At 39.6% G+C, this 22,304-nt stretch overlaps 2 protein-coding genes across 2 annotated transcripts in view; both read right to left on the reverse strand.

Annotated features, from left to right (window-relative positions):
- mrpl11 (mitochondrial ribosomal protein L11) overlaps positions 1 to 6,760 on the reverse strand; it is a 35,390-nt gene extending 28,630 nt beyond the window's left edge. Inside the window, exon 1 of the mRNA XM_068715507.1 lies at positions 6,677 to 6,760. The gene's annotated coding sequence lies outside the window, so the exon portion shown is untranslated. The remainder of the gene's footprint in view (positions 1 to 6,676) is intronic.
- A 1,777-nt stretch (positions 6,761 to 8,537) lies between these two features.
- On the reverse strand, positions 8,538 to 19,444 carry si:rp71-46j2.7 (sorting nexin-25). Its single transcript, XM_068715000.1, has 16 exons — positions 19,086 to 19,444; positions 18,491 to 18,593; positions 16,889 to 17,102; positions 16,464 to 16,603; positions 15,349 to 15,523; positions 15,138 to 15,190; positions 14,023 to 14,198; positions 13,806 to 13,916; positions 13,556 to 13,681; positions 12,517 to 12,615; positions 12,273 to 12,431; positions 10,721 to 11,321; positions 9,682 to 9,745; positions 9,404 to 9,585; positions 9,231 to 9,319; positions 8,538 to 9,113 (listed from the first exon to the last, which is right to left on the reverse strand). Exons 1-16 carry the CDS (start codon positions 19,272 to 19,274, stop codon positions 9,015 to 9,017), a joined length of 2,580 nt encoding a protein of 859 aa, XP_068571101.1. The 5' UTR covers positions 19,275 to 19,444; the 3' UTR covers positions 8,538 to 9,014.
- Between the last annotated feature and the right edge of the window lie 2,860 nt (positions 19,445 to 22,304).

Raw genomic sequence — 22,304 nt, forward strand, 5'->3', positions numbered from 1 at the left:
ACACGGGAACCTGGTGATTTAAAAAAAATAATAATAATAATAAAAGTGAAATCATTGCTGATTGGAAACTTGGATGTAAATAAAATGGCAAAGTCGGGTCACCACTTCAGACCGAAACGTCTCAACAGCTAAAGGACGGAGTGACGTGATATTCTGTACAGACGTTCATGATGCCACCAGGATGAATCCTGCTGACTTTAGGGAACCCGGTCCCAGTTTTTCCTCATCACCAGAGATCGGCACATCTGGCCGATGCTGTCGATTGTGTGTTGGATGCGTTTACATTACATACAGCTGTGGAGCGACGCCGACACACCGTCCTCATCTAACACACAACTCTCTCCAGCTCTTATATTTGCCTCATGTACTTATATTTTCTTTTTTGCTAGTCTCCTAAAGGGGCGGGGCAACAGTGAAACCAGCGTGACACAGAGACAAGAAACTGACTCTCAGTGCGCCGTTTCATTTCTGTACCCTCTCGGGTCGTATTTTAACTTTCCAACAGAGGAAGCAATATGACAAGATACACCAGGAGACGATCGATTTGTCTACTAACAGGGATTTTGTCATACCGGGTCTATCGCTTTCTGTCTGGGTGTATTAGGTCGTTGAAGACCATGTTTAAAATCACATCAAATATATACAGAGATAGAGGATTTTTTTAACATCGTTGGGGATATTTTTGCTTTTTAAAAATCAAAGATGGACAGTTAAGATGTGACAGGAAATGATGGAGAAAAAAGAGTGAATAATAAACAAAAGGTCCGTCTTCTGTCCTAGGTTATGTTTAACATGTGTGATCTATTACTTGATACATATTTCTGGTCCCAGGGGTCTAGGTCTGTACTCTGATAAGAACTGAAGTATTCGTATTCTGGTCTCACCGCTCAAAAAATCCATTCGGTTTCCATCTCAGTAAAGATAAAGACCTGTCAGAGGCCATTTCCAAACAGAAACCATGATCACTTTTCTTTGAAATTAAAAGTAAAAAAAAGTGACAGAATTCATTCTTATCTTCCAACGACATTAAAACTCTGACAATCAGTTTTATTCAACTCTTAGTGTGGCAGTCCATCTAGTGGCTGCATTCACCTTTACATTAGACGCAAGACAAAAGATGAGAGCTTAATTCACAATAAGTTAGCGACGAGTCACGTGTGTGTGTGTGTGTGTGTGTGTGTGTGTGTGTGTGTGTGTGTGTGTGAGAGAGGCTTCTGAGGCAGCTTACGTGACCACGACAAGAACCTGCCACCAAACTAATTGAAGATAAACAAGGAGAAAGGCCCTGGAGACAAACTGAAGCCCTTCGATATTAGTAGAAAAAAAGAGCACAGGCATATTAAAAATTATAAAAGCAATTTCATGTTTCTGCCCATCATTGCAGAAAAGTTTGAATACCATTAGAACCGCAATAAATGAATGGCGTCCTTGAATAGACAAGATGGCAAAACTGTTAACAGCACAATAAACAGCACAGGAAGGACCTTCACCGGCAGCAGCGAACTCTGGGGTGTCGTATTTGTTTAGATGGCGCCACATTATGAATTAGGAGCTACGGATTACCTGTAATCGATGAGTCTAATGCAGCGACCAGACAGGAATGAACTGTGCTGTGATCATTCACCGAGCCACATGGGACGAGATTGAGAGAGAAGGCTTCAGATATATACAAGTGTAGAGAGCCTGTCATATGCCGATGCTGTTCCTCCACATCAGTATTCACCTCCTCAAGCTCCGGTCCTGGAGCTATTGATTGCTGAAAGCCAAGTGCTAAAGGCCAGTCAAATAAAACGCAGAACTCAAGAAGAGTCTGGATGATCCCACAAGACTGCATGACCTGATTTAACGGAGATTTAACCTACAGGTCTCGTCTCTCCGAGCGCTCAGCTAACCTGTGATAAATAAACGGACTCATCATTTCCACACTATCGGGCATAAACAACACTTACATCAAATGGCCTGATGCAACACATTTAATTAGCTTTAAACTACAAAAGTAAGCAGCAAGTTATGAGCAGTGCTTCACATCACACTTTCAGGGTGCAATTATCTTGGGAAAACATTCTAATTAAGTTATATTACCACTTAAAATTCATGTTTTACATTAAGCTGGTGTTCTCACTGTGCAGACAGACATTTATTTTGTGCCAAAATATTAATCAAAACTGGAGTGTAAGTCATTTTCAGTGTTCAGCGTGTTTTTACAATCTAAAACATTATTATACGATGCCTTGTTTCAATCTTGTCCACATTCCCTTCACTGAGGGGCCCTTGAGCAAGACCCTTAATCCCCAAACTGCTCAGCGGTCCAGCAGAGCAGACTGAGATGTCCCTACTATTGTTTTCACTGGTGACTATCAATTATTGTTGGGATTGATGAATAAATTCAGTCTAGGAAACAGTAAAAAAAACAGTGAAACATAACTGTCACAATGACCTAGAGCTCTAGATGATGTCTTAACATTATTTTGTTTGACCAACAGTCTCATTTAATTCAGTTCAAATGCATTAATTTGTCCTCAGGGAGAGCAACAGCGGAGGGATCCCTCTCCCAGGATTAGCAGAAGTGCAATAGAACACAAATATATTCAAATAGCTATGATGTAAGAAAAAAAAAAAAAACAGCAGCGAATCCTCACATTCAAGAAGTTGATCCACGAAAATTTGCTCAGTGGCGCGTGAAGCAAAAAAAATTCCTCAGATCTTCCAGCGATCTGCCACATCCATGAGCCCAGAGAGCAAGTGAACCGACGCGTCTTATAACTCCGCCTCCAACGGGAAAAGAACTTGGATTCGTCTACGAGTGCATTTACGACTTTTAGGACCTACCGAAGTTGCAACTATGAGTTCATTTCTTTTTTTAGGTCAATCAACTTACCAGTAAAACTAAATATTTTCCAAAGTAAGTCTATATGAAAAAGTCTTTTTGGGCCCACATCACGTGACGGACCCAGAAGTTGTAATTCCACGGCTTGGTATGGTCCAACGTCCGGCGCTCTTCCTGGAGGCTTGACCCCGACCCCATCCAACCCCTCTGCTGTGAACTCTTGCACCAACTGTGAGTTTGGTGTCCATTATATTTGTGGCCACTCGGCGTATTGTAATCAGTTCACTTGTCCTCCAGTTGTCAAACAGTCACGGTGCAGAAGTAAGACAGTTAATGAGGACAGCAGCTGTTCTCTGCGCCGCTTTCCTGCCATCACTGCAGCCTGGACTCAAACCAGGACCTTGTAGTTGAATAGCGATGACTCCCAGTCTAAACTCCTCGCATGCATTATCTCCGCTCGCCTGTGATCAAATCCCAGGGAGGCCGCTTTCCTTCCCGGCTCCCCCGAATACATTACCCTCTCCCTGTCATGTTTGAATGGTGAGACAGAATGTGTTACAAACCGCCCGCACTTTGAATAAATCTAAAAAGGCAACAAACCGTGACAATGTTGCATCAGCAGCAGATACTGTGAAAGATAGAAAAAAAGAAGGGGGGGAAACAGCCCCCAGTTCAGATCATCTCCGGATACATTCTGCAGACATGCAGCATGCATCACATGCTGTGACACATTCTGCAGACATGCAACACGCATCACATGCTGTGACTTCATACTTTCTAGTATCTGAGCATGAAGCACATGAAAAACACACGCGGGTGTGTCAAAAACAGGCTAAAGTTACATTAGGAGTTCCACTGTAATGTCAATGTGAAGTCTGGATACATGATTTATAAAGTCTGGATGTACCAAGAGGAGCGATTCATTGCTCACAACATCATTAGACTATTCAGAAACAACAAGCGATGCGAGGAAAGGAAGAGGAGGACATGCATTGCAGTCACAGATTTAGACGATTACACAGATGCTCTCCATCTCTAGGCAACATGTGGATGCACAAGGCTCTGACATTATAACGTCCAGCCCTCAGAAGGACAGCTCAGAAACTGTAAGCCAGCTGTGACTGCAGCCAGAACGTGACGGTAAACCCTCTGAACTCTGGAGCCGTCTGAGGCCCGGCTGCAGCTGGAGCTCATATCCAAAATACTGCGGAGGTATGGTCGTAACAGCGCGGTCGGGCGGGTGGGCAGTGAACTGAATTAACACCAGAATCACCACGGGTCAGACATTAAATCGCTACAAGGAATCTGGGTGAAGTAAAAGTCAGAGCTCCATTTTGCAGCCAGCAAAAGATTTGCAGTTAGGGAATGACTCGGCTCTTTTAAACACTATTAGCTGTAAATCCTTTGTTTCTAAAATATTCAAACCATTCAGGCATACATATATATACATATATATATATATATATATATATATATATATATATATATATATACACACACACACACACACACACTATAAGAACATGTAAAACATAGCTACAAAAGATTGTTTATTTTTCTCACTGTTCTCCAATCTTTTCTTTTTATGCAAAATACTACAAAACACTCTTCCATTGAACTGCTTTAAACTAATAAACACCCAGTGATGAGGTGCAAAAACAACAACACATCATCTTAAGGACTGTCAGGTAGAGCAGATTTTGGGCTTACTGAGGTTACAAGACCTCTGACGCCAAAAAGCAGTGACGGTTACCAGATCCACCATTTCTAATGATCCTCTCTTTCCTCCTACTGTGTGTTGGCATCCTGATTCATATTTTGTGTGTTGTTGTTGTTGGTGGTGGTGGCTAGCGCTGGGTGATATGGAGAAAATCAAATATCACTGTATTTTTTACCAAATACCTCTATATCGATACAACAACGGCATTGCAGGGTTGATTATTGCTTCTATCACAAAATAGCCTAATTAGACAATGATAATTTTGATAAATACTCATCAGTAAGGTTGATATAATGACTGATTGGGTAAAGACAAATAATAGAACAGTCTGGTAAGTTCAGAACATGACATCACTTGACTGAAATGCAACCTTTAAAATTAGGAAAAGACAACAATTTAGCAATAATACAATATCCAAAATCTAAGACAATATAGTCTCATATCACAAGATCAATTTAATTCCGATATATTTCCCAGCTCTAGTGGTGGCTACAAAAATACCTGTAGCTCCATGCTCTTTAGCTACAGTTTAAATCTACAAGGACTTTATGAAACAGTCTAGATTTAATACTCATGCAGCTTTATGACCTATGTATTTCCACAGGCAAAGTTTTGCAGTGAGCAACATTTTCCAGTTAAAAAGGAAGGAAGAGGAGATTTTTCTTTAGAGAATTCATTTTTTGAGTCATATTTTGTGGTTATACGGCTGATACTGGGGCAGGATGTGTCGGCAACCCTTCAGGTTTAAGGTAAAGATCAAATGAAGATCTTAAATACACAAGGCAGTGGCGACTGCAGGGCAAATGAAAGTTTCTTGCAGTTGCTTTAATATTGGCGCATTAACTTAGACCTGCAAATAAATATATACTTCACCGATGTCCGGTTATACCGTCAGGTGACTAAAAGTACTTCAAGAATATTCAGTAACTGTCTTGATTGGACTATAAAACACTCCATACTAACAGGACATGTAGATGTTTAGTAGAATATTTGAGGCCTGGTCTGAAGCAGTTTTAAGGGAAATATAATCTAAAAGCATTGCTTCATTTACGTTTAAAGATAGAAAAATAATGATGTATCAACAGGAAGGTTTACGGTGTGATTTACACTGTAGTCCACAAACTGGGGGCCACAGAGTCATTGCAGGGGAGCACATAACCAGCTGATATGTCAAACAATAACTATTAACATCATTTTTCATTCATTGCACTGCATTCCAATAATTGCAGAAGCGATTGTTAATGTTATTAGTTCCACAAATGTTTGTGAGTCGGATTAATCTGGGAACCATTCAGAAAAAAACTGTTGATGCTAATAAGGCTATTAAGAATCTGGTAAGTCAAATAAAACAGTTAAGTTTAATAAGTCTTTTGACAAGAAAGAAAAAACCGAACAGATGGTGTACTCATCAATCAAACATCAGTCAGAGCTAATAAATAAGAGACTGTTTCTCTCCAATTCACTGTCAATATAACAGAAGATCCTAACTACTTCTTTATGACAGTAAATACTTATGATAAATTAGCAACAATGAACGTAACGGATTCGTTGGGAATGTTTCATAAGAGTTAAACACTCAAAATCTCAGGTAATCTGAGTCTTTAAGACTGTGTGGATCGGATGTTATCAGCAGTGGTCAGGAAACACGAGCAAACAGCCCCAGACTGTCACCAGATTTTAACTCAAATATTAAATTTAAAAAAAATCCTGATCTGTGCATGCATGTAAACGAATGCAATTTCACAAAACAAAAAATGTCACAATAAATAAAAATGTGTTGAAGACATTGTGTTCACAGTAATTTGCTCGTAAATGGGAGCTTTGACTTCATGAACGATTCTTTAAAAACTCTTTCCGTTGAGGACCCAAACTACGTGATGAGGAACAATTATAAGACGGATACAATGTGTGAACAGCATCATTTCATCTCTTATAACACTAATGCCCTAAAAACAAGCGTGACGCACAGCTGCAACACTTCCAGTCACATTGAACAGTAAGAAGCTACATGCACGTGACCTGCATTAACACTCAGAGTGACCCGACACACAGCGTAAAACCTTTACAACGTGTCGAAGAGGAAAGATTACAACTCTTAAAAACCGACATAAACCTTGGTGTTGTCTTACCTGAGACTTGTCCTGTACCTTCACGTTATAGCAGCATCCTACAGGGCGCAGACATGTTGGATTCCTGGACGCAGTGGGCTGTGTGCTGCTGGTAATCACAAGACTGCCCCCTGCTGGACTGGAGGAGCAGCTGCAGCATCAGGGCGGAATTAACGGAGGAGCTGAGGTGTTGCGCAAGGACACTTCAGCTAGACTAAATTTCCCTGAGTACATATTTACACCCAAGTCTGCTATGGCTGAACCATTTCATAAAAAATATTCCAGATGTCTTGTGCATCTTTTTGTATGAATTTACCCCTAAATTCAGTCCGACCTACTTGGTACATTTGGAAACTTTTCTAATCTCCACTAGAATTGTAAACTCTGTGGTTTGGAAAACGATCACATCATGACGTCTTGTTTTGAAGCCTTGGTTTCAGTTTCAGTTTAATATTCAACTGTGCCAACACAGTGCCTCAGCACTTTAAATAATAGTTACATTCAACACAAATTTGTCAGATCTTTGACCAACCAAAGACCATTTTTAATGCATTAATTTAGCTTTTCTGCGCTCAGTTTCCTGCTAACCCTTATGCTAGCTGTCTGAGGCTACTATGTTGCTAATACAACATTCGAAGTACCTGCTAATTTACTGTTAACTAGGTTAGTTGTTTATTATTCTACTCTTTCCACTTTAGCTTTCTAGAATAATTACTGTGCGGCACGTCCTATGGTGACTTTTCGTTTTCACTGGTGATCGTCAACTTTCTTCCTATCTTGAGATTTTATTTGACAGTTTATACTTTTATAAATACTGTTTTCTTGTTATTAAGCACATTTTCAAATTAATTGCATTATTAGGCATCATCTTGAGTCCATGTTTATTTCCTGTTAGTTTATGTAATTCACATACACTTCAACCAAGGAACCTATACATTATTCCTTGCAATACAAACAGAAATAAACTGGGATTAAACCGTTTATGTTTACAGCTGTGACATGGCCTACACATCTTTTACCTTTGGTCCAACTGTTGTTTATATCTAAACTTTTTCTTGATTTGTAAGTCATTCATTCACTTTGCTGTCCAATACCGTTTACACAGATTCACAGATGCTTGCGATAAAAACCTCAGTCTCCAACCTTTATTGTGTTTAGTAGAAAGAGGTCTTTTTAGTAGCTTTTCTGGGACTCTCAATCACACTGATCTTCATCGGTAAAGTCAAGGATCTGCAGTTCCATGACAACTAGTGGACGGATTCCATATCTCGATGAGGTCCCATTGAAAGCACCAGAATAGGCACTAAATGGACCTCTGAGCTTTTCTCAACTGCTGCTTACAGGGTCAAGAATCAACTTTGACCCCGAGTTTGAACAATGTTTAGACAACCAAAATGAATGAGTATAGGATGAAGTCTGGCAAGAAGTTTTTAAAGCACAGATTATACGCTCACCTTGACATTAGCATTTTAATCATGAGTTAGTCATTTTTGATAATCGCCTTCCTGTGAACTGGAGCAGGATAATCCTGTAATTAATTATGTCACATTTACATAATGAAATAGCATGAGCATTTGAGACCGCATTTCCATTAAGGGCTATAGAGACATGGCTGAAGTTGTTGGCTAAATCTTTTTCAAGTTTCTGATTTTTTTCTATAGTATATTTTAAATCAGCATCATTTTTATTGTTCTGCAAATGTATTTGATTGTATCTTAATCCAGTAGAAAAATGTAAACGCTTGCATATTATCATATATAATTATTATAAATTATTTTTAATACGTCATGAACCATTTTCCTCAGCTGGATTGTCTTCTACTCCAACATTGTTCAAAGCAAATAAGAGTCTTAACTCATTTAAATACATGATGCCAGAAATATAAGCAGAAAAAAAACCCTCTTTATTAAAGTATTTTATTTTAAAAATGTAAAGTTACTTACAGTTTCCTTTGATAATGGTATTGTCTACTTTGACAGATTAAGTTGATTGGTAATTGAGAGATATTCAACTACATCAAGTTTGAGGTAAAAAAAAGAATTCAGAAAATACAAAAGTGCTCAAAGTGACAAAATATTTTAGAAAATGTAAAAATCAAGATGTGAACGGTGCAATCCAAAACGTAAATATTAACATTGTTTTCTCCTTTTTACAATATGCAAAGCTGGCTCTAAAAAAAGAATGTTTCTGATTTCACACACATTTAAATTCAACTTACAAGAATGATGAGGTATAAATGACAGTATTACAGGAACGGTCACAAATATTTTAAGGCATTTTAAGTTGTCTAATAAATAATTTGATATTCTAAAAACAATGTGAGAAAGTACCATTAAAAACACAGTCAAGGATTCACAGATCAGTTGGTGGAGTTGGTCACTCTCGATAAGACAGCGGTGTTCACATTTAGGGAATTCTCATTGGGGAGAAACTCCCTCAGTAGGAAAGACAGAAGCATCTGTTATGAAAGATAAAAATGCAATCAGAACAAGGTTTGTATAATTATGTTGAATAAAATGTGAAAATTAGATGCAATAAACGAGGGATGGTGACAAAGTAAATGTTGAAAACTCACATAGACCAACATTTTGTTTTCTTTACTGTTCTGAAAAAGATTAAAAACCGTCTCCACGTCCGTCTTCTTCAGGACAAGATAGTTTGAATCTGCAGAGAAATTGAATTTAGATGGATTATCAACGGCCAGAAACGGGTAGATATTTCCCACCGGTGCAGAGAGGTGTCACCTACATCTGGCGTTGATTAGGTTTTGCGCTCTTTCCCTCGTCTCGTTCTTCTGCTCGTCAGTGCGAGGAATCGGAGGAGGAGCTGCTGGTTGAGAATCTGGCCACTGTTTGTTCCGCATGGTGTCGATCAATGCGGCCATCTGCAACTCTGTCGGGTTCAACTTGTGGAGGAAAGAGTTCACTTTTCTGGGGAAGAATAAAATCAGAAGTCACTCCTATAGACAAGGATCCAAGTGAACTACAAAACTCTGGAAAAGGTTCGAGAGTCAGCACCAAACTCACTTTTTCAAGATGGGCATAACGGGTTTCAACATGGCATCAAATATGTTTATGAGGATGGAGTTTCCTATAAGACAGACAGAGTATTAGGTTTACCTTTGATAATATCCTAACAAATGGACCATTCCAGTGTTTTTGAATGTTGAAGCTCACACAGCTCTGTAGCTGCAGTTAGGTGTGTTCTCCCTCATCCAAATCAGCCCTCTAAGGTAAGAGGGTGCTGTATGTTTGTGAAGAGGCCTCAGAGGCAAATTAAATGGACTTGACTTGTCAATTCTCCGCAATTTGGGCAGTGTTAGATACTTTTCTTACATATCAGTGTCAATGTCAGTAAGTAAGTCAGTAAAAATATAGATAAATGCTGGTTTAACAAGACTACCAACGATTATCTATAGCTTATCAAATGATTAGACTGTTAGCGCTTTCTTCATACCTTCCAGTGAGCCACTGGTTTTTGGTTTATTTTCAGTACAATGTAAAAAAATAATAAAAATAAGATCTGACATTTGCGTGAGATATCTAGTCATTTGGTTTGTCTATCGTTTCATGCAGTGAAGCTGGTGAATCATTTAGTAAACCGTTCCAGTATTTTAGAGATTATACAACCTGTATCTACATAGACAAACCTGTCAGTGCATTAAATTATAAGAAATATAATGATCCTTTTCCTCACATCAATGTTTGTTTATAGTCGTCTTCTGTCAAACCTGGATTGTTGGAGCTCATCAGAAGCACACGAATGCAACCACCCAAAAGACTAATAACAGTCCACACTTTCACCTTAAAATGCCACATAATGATTAATAAAATAAACTTAATGTCTACTGTAAAGGATTACCTTTGTCAGGCGAGTGTCAGACATCTACAGGTTGATGTTCTTTTAGTGCTGAAATCAACTAAGACAACTGTCTAGACTTCAGGAAACATGCATTAATCAATCTAAAAAGCTGTAGCCTGCTTTAAAACAACCTGCAAAATACAAAAAACACTGGTGTGATCCTAAAGCTATTAATGCTGTGAACGATAAAAACATCGAACAAACCAGATATTTCTTTCAGCAGATCAAATATGGCTTTGGTCGCCTCCAGCTGCTCCTGGTTGACTTGGCTCTTCTGGCACTGGGAGTCCTCCCCTCTCGATGAAGAGCCCTGGTCCTTCCCCCTGGTCTTGATGGTTCCACCTGACATCTTGAAACCTATTTTATCTAACCTTGCACTGAAATGAAATGCACTCCCCTGCATGTCCCCATTCTGGCAGCTGTGCTGCAAAGAGGCTGAATCAGGTGGGTCTTCGTCTCTGGCGTTTTTTGTCGAGACCAGAGACTCTTGTGACCTGGATCTGGTCAGTCCTTTGAAAATCATTTTAAAGGGAGAGGTTAAAGGATTATCAGAGTCCTCCGTTTTGTCTTGGGAACAGTTTCCGTTTGAAGAGTCGGAGTGAACAAAAGAGGGAGATTCTGCTTCTACAGGCCATTCTGCAGGAGAACCATATTGGGAGATAACAATAGTTGGGATTGAAGCACCGTGAACTTCACTGCCTTCCTCAGTAAAGGCATCAGGGTTTTCTAAAGGCAGAGCTGCCGATTCTGGACGGAGAGATGGTTTTATGATTTCTTTAGGGGCTTCTGTTTGAGGGCTCAAGCTCTGCGGAGGAAAGCAAAGCAATCAAGTTGTGACAGCTGACCCAGAGGCAGCTGCCTTTATGGTACAGAGGACACCGGCAGCTAAACTAATCCATATGTCGGGTCAGTAAGACTTAAAAAAGGTGCACGTTAAAAAGAGGCACATAAAGTAAATTTACTATTTACAAGGAGTACTACACAGCACAGTGATGTCAGCTTCAAACTTCATGTTTTGTTTTTTTTACAGATCACCTGTGTTGAACATGACGTCCAATGACTTTCCACAAACACTGTTCCCTGACCTCAATGGAAAACGTCATGAGGTCATAAGGAAAGATGTGACGGACAATTCATAAGGACGTAGGAAAAAAACGCAGTGCTATAGAACCAGACTGAACTTTTATGCTACGATGACCGTTTTAAAGCAACTCCTTCAAAACGTACAGAAAATGAGTAACGACAAACTCAAGGCTGTACAATTCAATTAAGAATTATTCTTGCCCAAACCAGAATCACACCTCCAAGAAGTAGGTTTTCAACTGACGGCGGATGTTAATGAATGGTGTGTTGCTTTAAATGTTGCTTGTGCAAAGAATTATGGGATGGCATTATTATCTCCTTTTCTTTCATAAAAAGGCAACAAGCAGTCAGACGATCAGACAAGTCAAAAGAAGTATGTGCACACAACCATGGGAAATATGTCAAAGCTGAACCAGGGTCTGTAAACTGAAGGCTGTTTACGCTGGACAGTTTGAGTAAAGAATTTACCATTTGTCTCTTTTCTCTCTTGGGAGTTTGTTTGAACCCTGTCTGATCGTCTCGCTTGTTCCATGAGACGTGAATATTTTTAGCATTCACAGATTTCAGAAAAAGCTCAATCTTTCCAATTACCGACAGGAATACATGTACAAAAGTAAACCCAAGGTTGCAGTGAACCAGATCATTCTTTCAGACCAGATATGTGAACCTTTACCTCCTCTTCCTCTTGACCTGGAGTCAGGAAGTAAGCCAAGCCGCTCAGAAGGCCCCACACGCCTCCATTATGTTCCTCCTCATTCAGCAGTTTGTCAAGAGGGCAGAGGAACTGGAAAACCGGTTGAGTGGGGCCGATGAGATTATCAGAAACTAACTCCTGGAAAAGAAAACCACAAAATGTTGAGTCACGAAGTTATGATGCAAGTGTTTATCTGTCAGCAGAATCTTCTGATGTGTTTCACCTGCAGGAAGTGCTCCACTGATGCTTTGGCTTCTTCTTCGACCTCACCGTTGATCTCCGACTCCTCAAGCGCCACGATTGTGGGCAGGCTGGTTGAGTCCTGAAAAAATTAAAATTAAAATTAAAAAATAGTGCTTGGTCAACCCCACTGTTTTTGACATCTGGCAAACGTTTTTAAACTGTATCCCATATGAGTGCAAGTTGAATTTGTGAAGAAAGCAGTTGTGGTTTGTTTTCACAACAATGCCTCCCCCCTCCCCCTCCCCCGGCTCATGCTGAATAGACAGAAAGCGACAACTCTTTTCTCTGGAGGCAAAGGAAAAGCCCCATCAGTACAGCACTAGTTTTACCAGGGGACCTCATACACATTTGATCTAAGGACACACTTCTCATCCTTCAGTCCCACACTCACTCTCTTCACTAATCTGCTCACCAGGCTGAAACTGTGACTGTAAATGGTCCATAAATATGTTGGATAATAATTATAATGATGTCAGCAAATTGGCATAATCTCCCTGATGGGCTGAATTGCTAGCTTGCAGTTTAAGTCAAAGATTATATTTTTAATTCATTGAAAGGATTTGTAGTCCTCTGCTCACCTATACAGTTTGTCGTTTTTCAGAAAATCTTAAAATACCAAAAAGGTTAAAGTTGGTCCACAGTATTGCAACACAGCAAACTTCTACTCACTCTCTTGCTAGTTTATTATTAAGTACACTTGGCTAAAACTGATGCAGTCTAATACAACAGTCAATGAGCTTTTAAAGTTGTGCCGATTCAACTTGAGCATCATTTTGGAGGAAGCATTATACAGCATTTCTGTTAGACTGCCCTCATTGAAATGAATGGGGTGGACAAAATAATAGAAACAACAAGTATCACACAATACAACTGAACTGCACCACAAACTCCTGATTTATTGCAGGACTGAATTAGTTTTAGCTTGGTGTACCTAATAAACTGACAATGAGTGTATATCAGAAACTGATATGTAAAACGAGAAAATAAAAACAAAACAAGTCCTTCCATCTGCCTTTTACCTGCCATCTGTTGCGGAAGTATACAACCTCCATGTAGGCCTTCCTGATGTCCCACTGGAGGTTCTCAGGGCTTCCCTTCTCCTCCAGGTGAACGGTGAAGATTAGCTCCTCATCCTCCCATTCGGCCTACAACACAGTGGACTCGAGCTCAAACATTGACAAACCGTCAGGACAAGCTTTTGCCGAGCTTCAGCGGACAGATAACAAGCCTGTAGGACATTCCACACTGTCACCGATACTTATAACTCACATGAGGAATGCTGACAGCCCAGCGGCCGACGCGCCACATCTCATACGAAAGCTTGAATTCCATCATCTCCTCTTGCACGGTTGTCAAGTAGTCTTCCAGATCACTGTCCTCCTGATGGCCCAAAAAAAAAAAAAAAAAGCAAGAATGAATCCGTCACGTTCCACAAATTGTCATCTTGGCAGTTTAATACATTGCTTTGTATGTGCAGCGGACTCACCCCGTCAAAGTCCTGCTGGATGTGAACGAAGCCCTCCCCGCTGCTGACATCGTCCTCGTTGGACCCGTCTCCCTGGATCCACGTGATCCTCATCTCCTTCTCCATCTTCTTCATCTTGTCCTTCTTACACTTCATCTTGTCCACAAATTTAGCCCATCCTTCTTTTAACTTGTTAGCTGGAAACGACAACAACCACATGATAAAGGTCAGAGACATTTCCACAACTTGTGTTAACAGTACTTTACCGGTTTCTTTTTTCAAACCATCTCTTATGCCTTCTTTATTGTTTATACCACAGCACTGAAGAAGCACAATGTCCTTGTCTGATACACGGAGTACTGAACGTGGAGAGAATAGCAATGCATTTTACCTTGACCTTAACAACACTTTGACTGTAAACCTGCATTTCTTTTTCTGCACTGTGATGAAGTGTAGCAACTTTCTAGCCTCACTACAGTTGGATATTTTGTGATAAAAACTATTCACCAGATTTATTAGGTATGTAAGCACTGCAAGCATAATTAACAATCACACATTTAATGTTATAATCAATATGATGGCCTGATAATGACAAATATGCCATCAGATTTAATTAATTCTTACAGATTATGACAAATTGTTATTTATTGTTTCAGAATACATGATGTGATGATTACAGAAAATGCACATATTTGTCACATCGTAGGGTTCATCATCACGGCATAATCCAGTCTTATTTAGTCATCATTACTGTTGGGTTGTTTGCAAAACAAAGAGATGCTTGAAGACAACACAGAAATGATTTGGCATTCATCTCAGTGTTTGTGTAATTGTCCGTGCCGACAAACAAAACAAACAAGAAACAGGGGATTAATTACACACTGAAAGGCAGGCTGGTGGAGAAAAGTATAATGTCACGTAGCAGACAACACATTGCTATTCATCAAACTGTCGTACAAGACGTTAAGCAAGCAAAGGCCTCTGTTCTCCAAACACCCACAAACCATTCCATCTGCGTTTCTCAAGACCATTAACACGCTTTCACACTCAAAGCTGAAAACCAGATTACAACCACATCCTGTAGTTCAAGTATCAAACATCCTTTTAATCACAACAACTCAAATAACAAAACACACCTTTACATTTGGTTTTGATCCTGGCGGTTGAAATCCCTGCTCCCTCTAAGCTCCTAGAAATAAAAAAGAAAAAGAAATCAAAAAACAGCCATCAAACAAAACCAGGTCAGTTCCAATTTCCAAACGCAGAAGGTGGCTCTCACAGCCGTTGCTTTGAGGCTCACTACAACGACGTGGAGCCAGCGGGGAGCAAAAGATGACAGCCACTCACTCTTCCCTGCCCTTGGCCTCGCCTTCGCCCTCCTGTGAAGCGAGAGAGGATTGATCCGGGTCTGATCCACAAAGCTCCTCCTCACAGCCTTTGGGGGTCACGCTGTCCAGCTGGCTCACCACCAGCTGGTTCAGGTTGTCGGGGTCCGACAGCCATGTCACCAACGGACCCATCCCTGAAGAAAAACAGCCAACACACTCATCATACAAGTTCTGTTCATCACATGTAACCAAATTCACAGATTGTAATGAGTGTTATGAAGAGAACCACAGTGGTTATCCTGTGACTTTGTGTTATCCTTAACATTTTTTATATGATCTGTTATATAGAGTTATATTGTGTCTTATTAACACAGCTGCACAATCAGTAATAATTGAGTCCTTAATGGAAGGTTTTAAAAAGGAATTGTTTAACATTTTCCAAATTATGCCAATTTGCTTTCTTGCCACAGGTTAGCAGCATCCAGTTAGCTTAGCATAAAAGTCTAGAAACAGCCAGCTTGTCTCTGTACAAGGATAACAAAATCCAACTACCAGCACCTCTAAAGCTCACAAACGTACACATAGTGTAACTTGTTTGTTTAATTCGTACATGAAAGAAAGTACTCTTATTTCCCAAAATGTCAAAATATTACTATAAATTTTGCAGATCAGCCCCCTTGAAACATTTCTTATGACTTCTAACATCTTGTGTAATTGAGTGGTACAATACATCACAATATTAGGAAAAAATCAGGATCATAATTTTTATTGTGACAGCGAAGGCCTGTATAATTCCCCACTTGTTCCAAATTATTGCAAACACTCTATGTATCTATGTATGAACAACGCTTATACTTAGAAATGAGCCGTTTCTAGCTGCCAAAATGAAGACATGCTGATAAAGTTTTAACTACAGCCGTCAAAATCACTTATTTTAACTGAGCCACATGCATAATTGTAAAAAAAACAACTCCCATGAGATAAGAAATGTTATCTGCTTCGAAAGAAAATGACAAAACCCTAAAAGGGAACTGGCAATTCACTGCGGAAGTCCATGTCCTCAGTTCTACAATGCCACTGACAATAAGAGATTACATATGAGTCACACAGAAAGAGAATTCAACGCGCTCTTACCCCGTAAAGCAATAATCTCATTTAAGGCACAGCGGTTGACCTCTGGACCCCTGAGAGATTCGGGGAAAAGGTTACGTACTAGAGTCTCAGAAAACCGTCTGAGAACTGCGATCTCTGCTCTGGAGCTGAACAACAGCTTCCTGAAACAGAAAGCAAACGAGAGGCGATCATTACAGTAAGTATGCTGGATCATAGATGTTTATCCCCACTGTGTGACAACCACTTGATCTAAATCTGCAACACCATTCAGCACAAAAACAACCATTAGGATGTCACTGCAGGTACGATATTGTAAAAAGGTAAATTATTCATAGGTTGTAAAAAAAAATATGGAGGTATTTATAGAGTTCAGACACTTAACCGAGTGCAAAGAGTAACTGAAGCCGCATGAATTGTAGAAAGAAAAAAAAAAAAAAAAGTTTCACCCATCAGACTGCTTCGCATTATGCAAGTGCTGGGTCAAAATACGAACGCAGCCCACGACCGCCTGGCGAACATCAAAGTCTTTGGCTCTCTCAATGATGCGGTCGATTATGAAGTCCAACTCCCTGCTGAGCACCTGGTGCAGAGGCTGTTGCTGGCGTGGCTCGGGGACGTCGTACCAAGGCAGGACCAGCTGGGCGTAGGCGCACTCGAACACTGAGGACAGCAGGCACAAAGGGAAACTCACATTCACACCGAACTCCTACGCTCTCCTCCAGAACATCAAACTGGAGGAGCGACTTTAAAGCTCGTTTGGTGAAATTCAAGCTGTGTTTTTTTTGTATTTAACACTTCGGTGCAGAGCTGCTGTCCAAACAATTCAATTCAAAACGCAACACAAATATGACAGGATTTCCCTCTGAACCTGATGAAGACGGGTCCCTCTGGAAAGCATGTTTTATTTACAGCAACATAATGTTATTTATACATCCCGTAGAGAAAAGCTGAGAAAACCAGCTGAAAAGCGCTGACGTGGGGCTTTCACACAGGGTCTTATTTATGTCTGTAGACCATGGATTTTATTAAGAACTATGAATTATTCATATTTTCAATGACTTGGAGGCATACACTGACTCAATGAAAAAAAGCACAAAAACGAAATGTAAATGTGTTATAGTTATACGTCTTACATTTTAGATATATTTGTGTGTATAAATAGTGCAACAACATTTTTTACAGCCATAAAGTGTTCTATGATCATATTTTGAGTAATTTAGATTAAATGTTTGTATATTTCTATAAGAGCTAGTGACATTTTTACACTACACTTTTATACAATAAACTACACAGACAGCTTTATACTTTGGTCAATTGGCAAAATGAGAAGAAAGACTCCGACCGAGTTTGTGCTGGAAAAAGGGTTGTCATGTATCAAACTGCAAGGACAGTTTGAAAAGGTGCAAAGACAAAGGAAGGAATTCATAGTGAGGTGTAATGAACCATAATCATACTATCAAAATGAAGAGCTTTCATGACCAAATTATTGCAAAAAGCTTATTTTACCTTCTCCATTCTACAGTCTTTCAATGTTTTTCAAGGTCTGACTTGAGCCAAGACAAATTGTAAATGTAGAAGTCATGAAATAGAAGGAAACTGAGCTCAGAGCTGTGATACCAATCTCAAAGACTAACACAAACTGCACAAAAAATGCAGCACAAATAGACAAAGCAAACACTGCTACTGATGAGGCATGAAAACCAGTTATCTCATTTCCTGCTTAATGTATCTCAGCCAACCCATCTATTGAGAGGGTGTGTTTTTCATCCTTTTCTTCCTTTCTTTTAAGCCCCTCCTCGCCTCATGTAACACGAGACCCAGCTGCAGCTGTGTCTATGCAAAAACTGTCCTTTTCAACTGTGTCAAGTCAAAACAGACGTAGAATTTGCTGGCAAAACACCCTAAAGTCAAGAGCACAACCTTGATTTTATTTATTTATCGTTTAAACATTCGCTCACATCTTCATGAGAAGCGTTTCTGAACTGTAAAGCCAGATGTGTTCACGCCACTTAAAGACGCGTTTTTCTGCTGTGTGAGACATGTCTCACCTTGCTGTAGAGACGTCTTCACATGTGGATAGCGAGACTCTTCAGCCTGCTGGCTGCTTTCTCCATCCGTCAAGTCACCAGACAACTCTCCCTCGACTGTTTTCTGGAAAACACAAAACTATTGAGCTACATGCCAGGAAGCGATGAGATTATGAGCACAGAGAAAACTTCAGCATCCACAAGTGCTGAACCCTGGGTGACAGCGATGTTTGTAATGAGTAGAAACAAGTTCTTCAGGCCTCAGTGCAACAACAAAAAAAAGCACCTCGGGCTATGGATGAGAATACTTTAATATTAGAGTACTTATACTAATCTCACAGCTCAGATGTTTGTGTAAACTGGCCTGAAAAATAGGAAGACAAGTTATCCTAATTTACATATTATTATTAATACATTAATTAACAGACTTATTTCATTCATTTAAGCACATAATGTTATTTAAAGTGGTATCATGTGTTCTAATAATGCATCTCACGCTCACATATCCAATATTTAACTCATTAAAACATGACTCCGTTTTGATTATGCAACCAACGCTCGTATGAGAAACCATTTCCTGCAATAAAAGACAAAGCGACAACAATGTATTTAATACCTGGGGAGGATTTCCATTCGTGTCTTCGTCAGTTTGAGTGCTGCTCTCTCGTCCACTGTTAACGAACAACAGTGGAGTAACGAAACAAAAGAGGAAACATGCACAGTACAGTGTCAGTGTGCGGCCGCAGTCTGAAAAACACCACACCAAGCCGAGAGTTATGGCGATGGAGAGGCGCAACAGAGACATCTTCTTTTCTCACACGAGGCTCTTTCTGCTCGCGTCTCTCGCTTTGAGCGGGTGTGTGTTGCACATAACCGGAGCCGGTTTGTGCATTCACATCTACAGCACCGACACCGAGCCGCTGCTTTCCTCGAAACACGAACTAACACGGCGGAGAAAAAAAAGAGCCAACTTTATTAAACTGGTCGGAGCTGTGATTGGCTGAAGGAAGTCCCCGCGTGCCTGTTGTTGATTATGACAGGATGCCATCTAGAGGTTACTATGAGGAAAAAGTCACATCTATCTATCTATCTATCTATCTATCTATCTATCTATCTATCTATCCACCCACCATTTATTATTGATTCAACAGTGTGTAAGTATCATAAGTATTTTAATTATTGCACATGTTTTTTATACTTTATGTGAACTTTTGCACATTCAATCCTCTTTGTTTCAAATATTATACAGCTTCATTTAAAAAACAGAGATAGTTTACATGTTTTAATTGTATTTTTTTCTATTTTCTATTTATGATTCTTGACTTTAGTACTTTTTCTAGTAGTGTTTTTTTCTCTTACTATATTTATATGTTATAAAACACCAAGGCAAATTCATTGCATGTGAAGACCTACCTGTGATGTCTGATTGTGACTTCAGGTAAAAATAGTACAAATGCCACAAGGTGGCGCTAACACTGCTCTTCTACAAAACAACAAACAAGAATCAAGAAGCGAGAAAACAGTTATTGATTTTTATAATGAATACGACACACTGTTACTGTCTGACATTCAAAAATCCTACTGCCTTTAAACTGCACCGATAAATCATCTAACTGTGTTTATTCCTCATGAGTGGAAATCACTGATGTCTTGACCCGGTGGATTTATGACGTAATTCCGTCAACAGCTGAAATTACGCAACAATCTGAATGACAGAAGGCTTTTAATGTGAAGGGCTGAAGCTCCACTGATCCATAGACCACCACGTGGATACACACACTGACTATCAAGCCCCTTGCAAGTGGTTGACTATATGATAAGTCCAGTATGTATCAGTATCAGTATTTAAATAAACTAAGTACATTTACTCAAATAATATACTTAAGCACAATTTTGATGTACTTGTAATTTCAATCTTCATTTTAATTCAGATAACATCTGCAGCAGAAGGGCTTAAACTGGATGCACTGATCAGATTTTAAAATGTTCGACACCAAATTGGCCTATTGTCACGATACCCGATCCATCTATTTGAGTCAGTATTGGACCGATATCAGTATCTGTATCAGTGAAACTCAAGCTTAAACGTTTACTTTAATGGCTTTATTAATCTGAATCTTTTTCACCATGTTCATTTGGAAGTTAAACTCTCCTTGACCTCAAGCTTTGAGGCGAGTGTGCCCTTTTAAAATCAGCACTGTGTGTCACACTTTTCGGCTTGGTCTACACACGTTTTCAAGGAGAAGCGTCGACTTATTTAAAATTGTGAAGTAACAATCCGAAGGGAGATCTTGAAACAAAACAATGCATAAACACAACATGATTCATGGAGTTATTGCCTCTAAATACTGAGAAATATTATTCAAGCACACATTTGAGATCATTGCAGCGTACCAGCAGAATAAAAGTTCTGTGAAAAGACGACACTCGTGTCCCTGACTTGACCTCGAGGAGGCACGGCGTATCTAAAGCCACACAGACAGACAGTGTGTAAATGGCTGTGATCCCTGTGGCTTCTGATACACTAATCCTTGTTAAAGTTGTAATGGAGCAGCTGTAGAAAGAGGCTACCTGCTGAGGCGGCCTTTTGGGGATTGAGCAGTCAAAACAGAATTAAAACTCATTTGCCTGGGTTAGTGGTTACGTCCAAGACTTTCTGAATCACTGAAAGGAGATTAGACTACATCCAGCTGCGTAAATCATGTAATCTGATAGTGTTGCTAAAATTAAGATGCGTCCTCCATTCAAGATCAGTCTGGGTTGAGTGTCCTAGACTCTGTGATTGTGTCTACATACTTACTTACAAAGCCGGGTGCTTTTGAAGTTCACAGGATGACAACATTCATCTCAATGTATCAGAATAAATTGTTATTTTTTTTCTGCCATTTTACTGTAGTAGAGTAAATCTAATCAAATATCACCCTAAATACAGAGAGAAAGATTCATTGTATTGTCGTAATCCTTTTGGACATTTCATTTGATCCATACAGCAAGTGAAGAGTCACATCGAAAACAATACAAGACAGAACTAAACTTTTGATGAACTGCAAGAGTGAATAATGGTTCAGCTGGTCTAATATTTTAGGCCCCAATATAACTTATTTCCATCGACTCCATTTACGTAGTCACACTTTCAATAAAAGTAATTACAGATGCAGTGACTGAACACTCAGAGGATTTCTCTGAGGTTCAAAGTCGGCAGCAGACACAAAACTTGGCTCTACTGCCATTTTTTCTGTCATTGCTAATAAGAATGTCAGACTACGTTAGTCTAATAGCTTCATTATTGAAACAGCATGTTCATTTTTTTTTTTAAATCCTGAAATGGATAGATAATACTCCAAGGGAGCAGCAGCTCTGTTATTTTAATGGCTGAAGACTGATCAAAGCTGCCAAGCTGTTAGTCTGTTAGTGAGATATCAACGTTTCCAGATGGTTTAAATGTGCACTCCATGTGGAGCGTTGTGCTGATACAACTGTCCCATATTCAGACAGTGATCACTCAGCCAAAGATTACAACCTGTAACATTTTAAGGACCAGTACACACCTTGGCTATAGAGACGCCACGAAGTACACAATGTCCTGCATCTTTACAGCTGACAGGATCATGTATCAGGAGGAACTCAATGTGTGGCAACCCCTAAAAATACACACCAACACCAGCCTAAAATCTATCTAGGTGCCCTTTGCACCATTTTCTGTAATATATAGATAGAATTGAGTTTTTGAGCACTTTAATTGATCATATGACCAGGATAATATATAACAGGTGTGTCACACTGGGGAACGGTCAAACAGCTCACGGTTAAAGTCATCAGGTCACACCAGTTGGAG

The sequence above is a fragment of the Cebidichthys violaceus genome, unplaced genomic scaffold, assembly GCF_023349555.1.
Source record: "Cebidichthys violaceus isolate CVI_PGR_0920_01 unplaced genomic scaffold, fCebVio1.0.p SCAF_2, whole genome shotgun sequence".
NCBI classification, from domain to species: domain Eukaryota; kingdom Metazoa; phylum Chordata; class Actinopteri; order Perciformes; family Stichaeidae; genus Cebidichthys; species Cebidichthys violaceus.

Bases quoted from the DNA above. Each gene is read 5' to 3' on its own strand.
- si:rp71-46j2.7 (XM_068715000.1), bottom strand. From the start codon at position 19,274: ATGTCTCTGTTGCGCCTCTCCATCGCCATAACTCTCGGCTTGGTGTGG. The intron at 13,917-14,022 runs GTGAGTCCGCTG...TTGGGCCATCAG, and splicing joins TCCAGCAGGACTTTGACGGG to GAGGACAGTGATCTGGAAGA. The intron at 9,746-10,720 runs GTTTGTTCGATG...TCTGTCTTATAG, and splicing joins TCTGCTGAAAGAAATATCTG to GAAACTCCATCCTCATAAAC.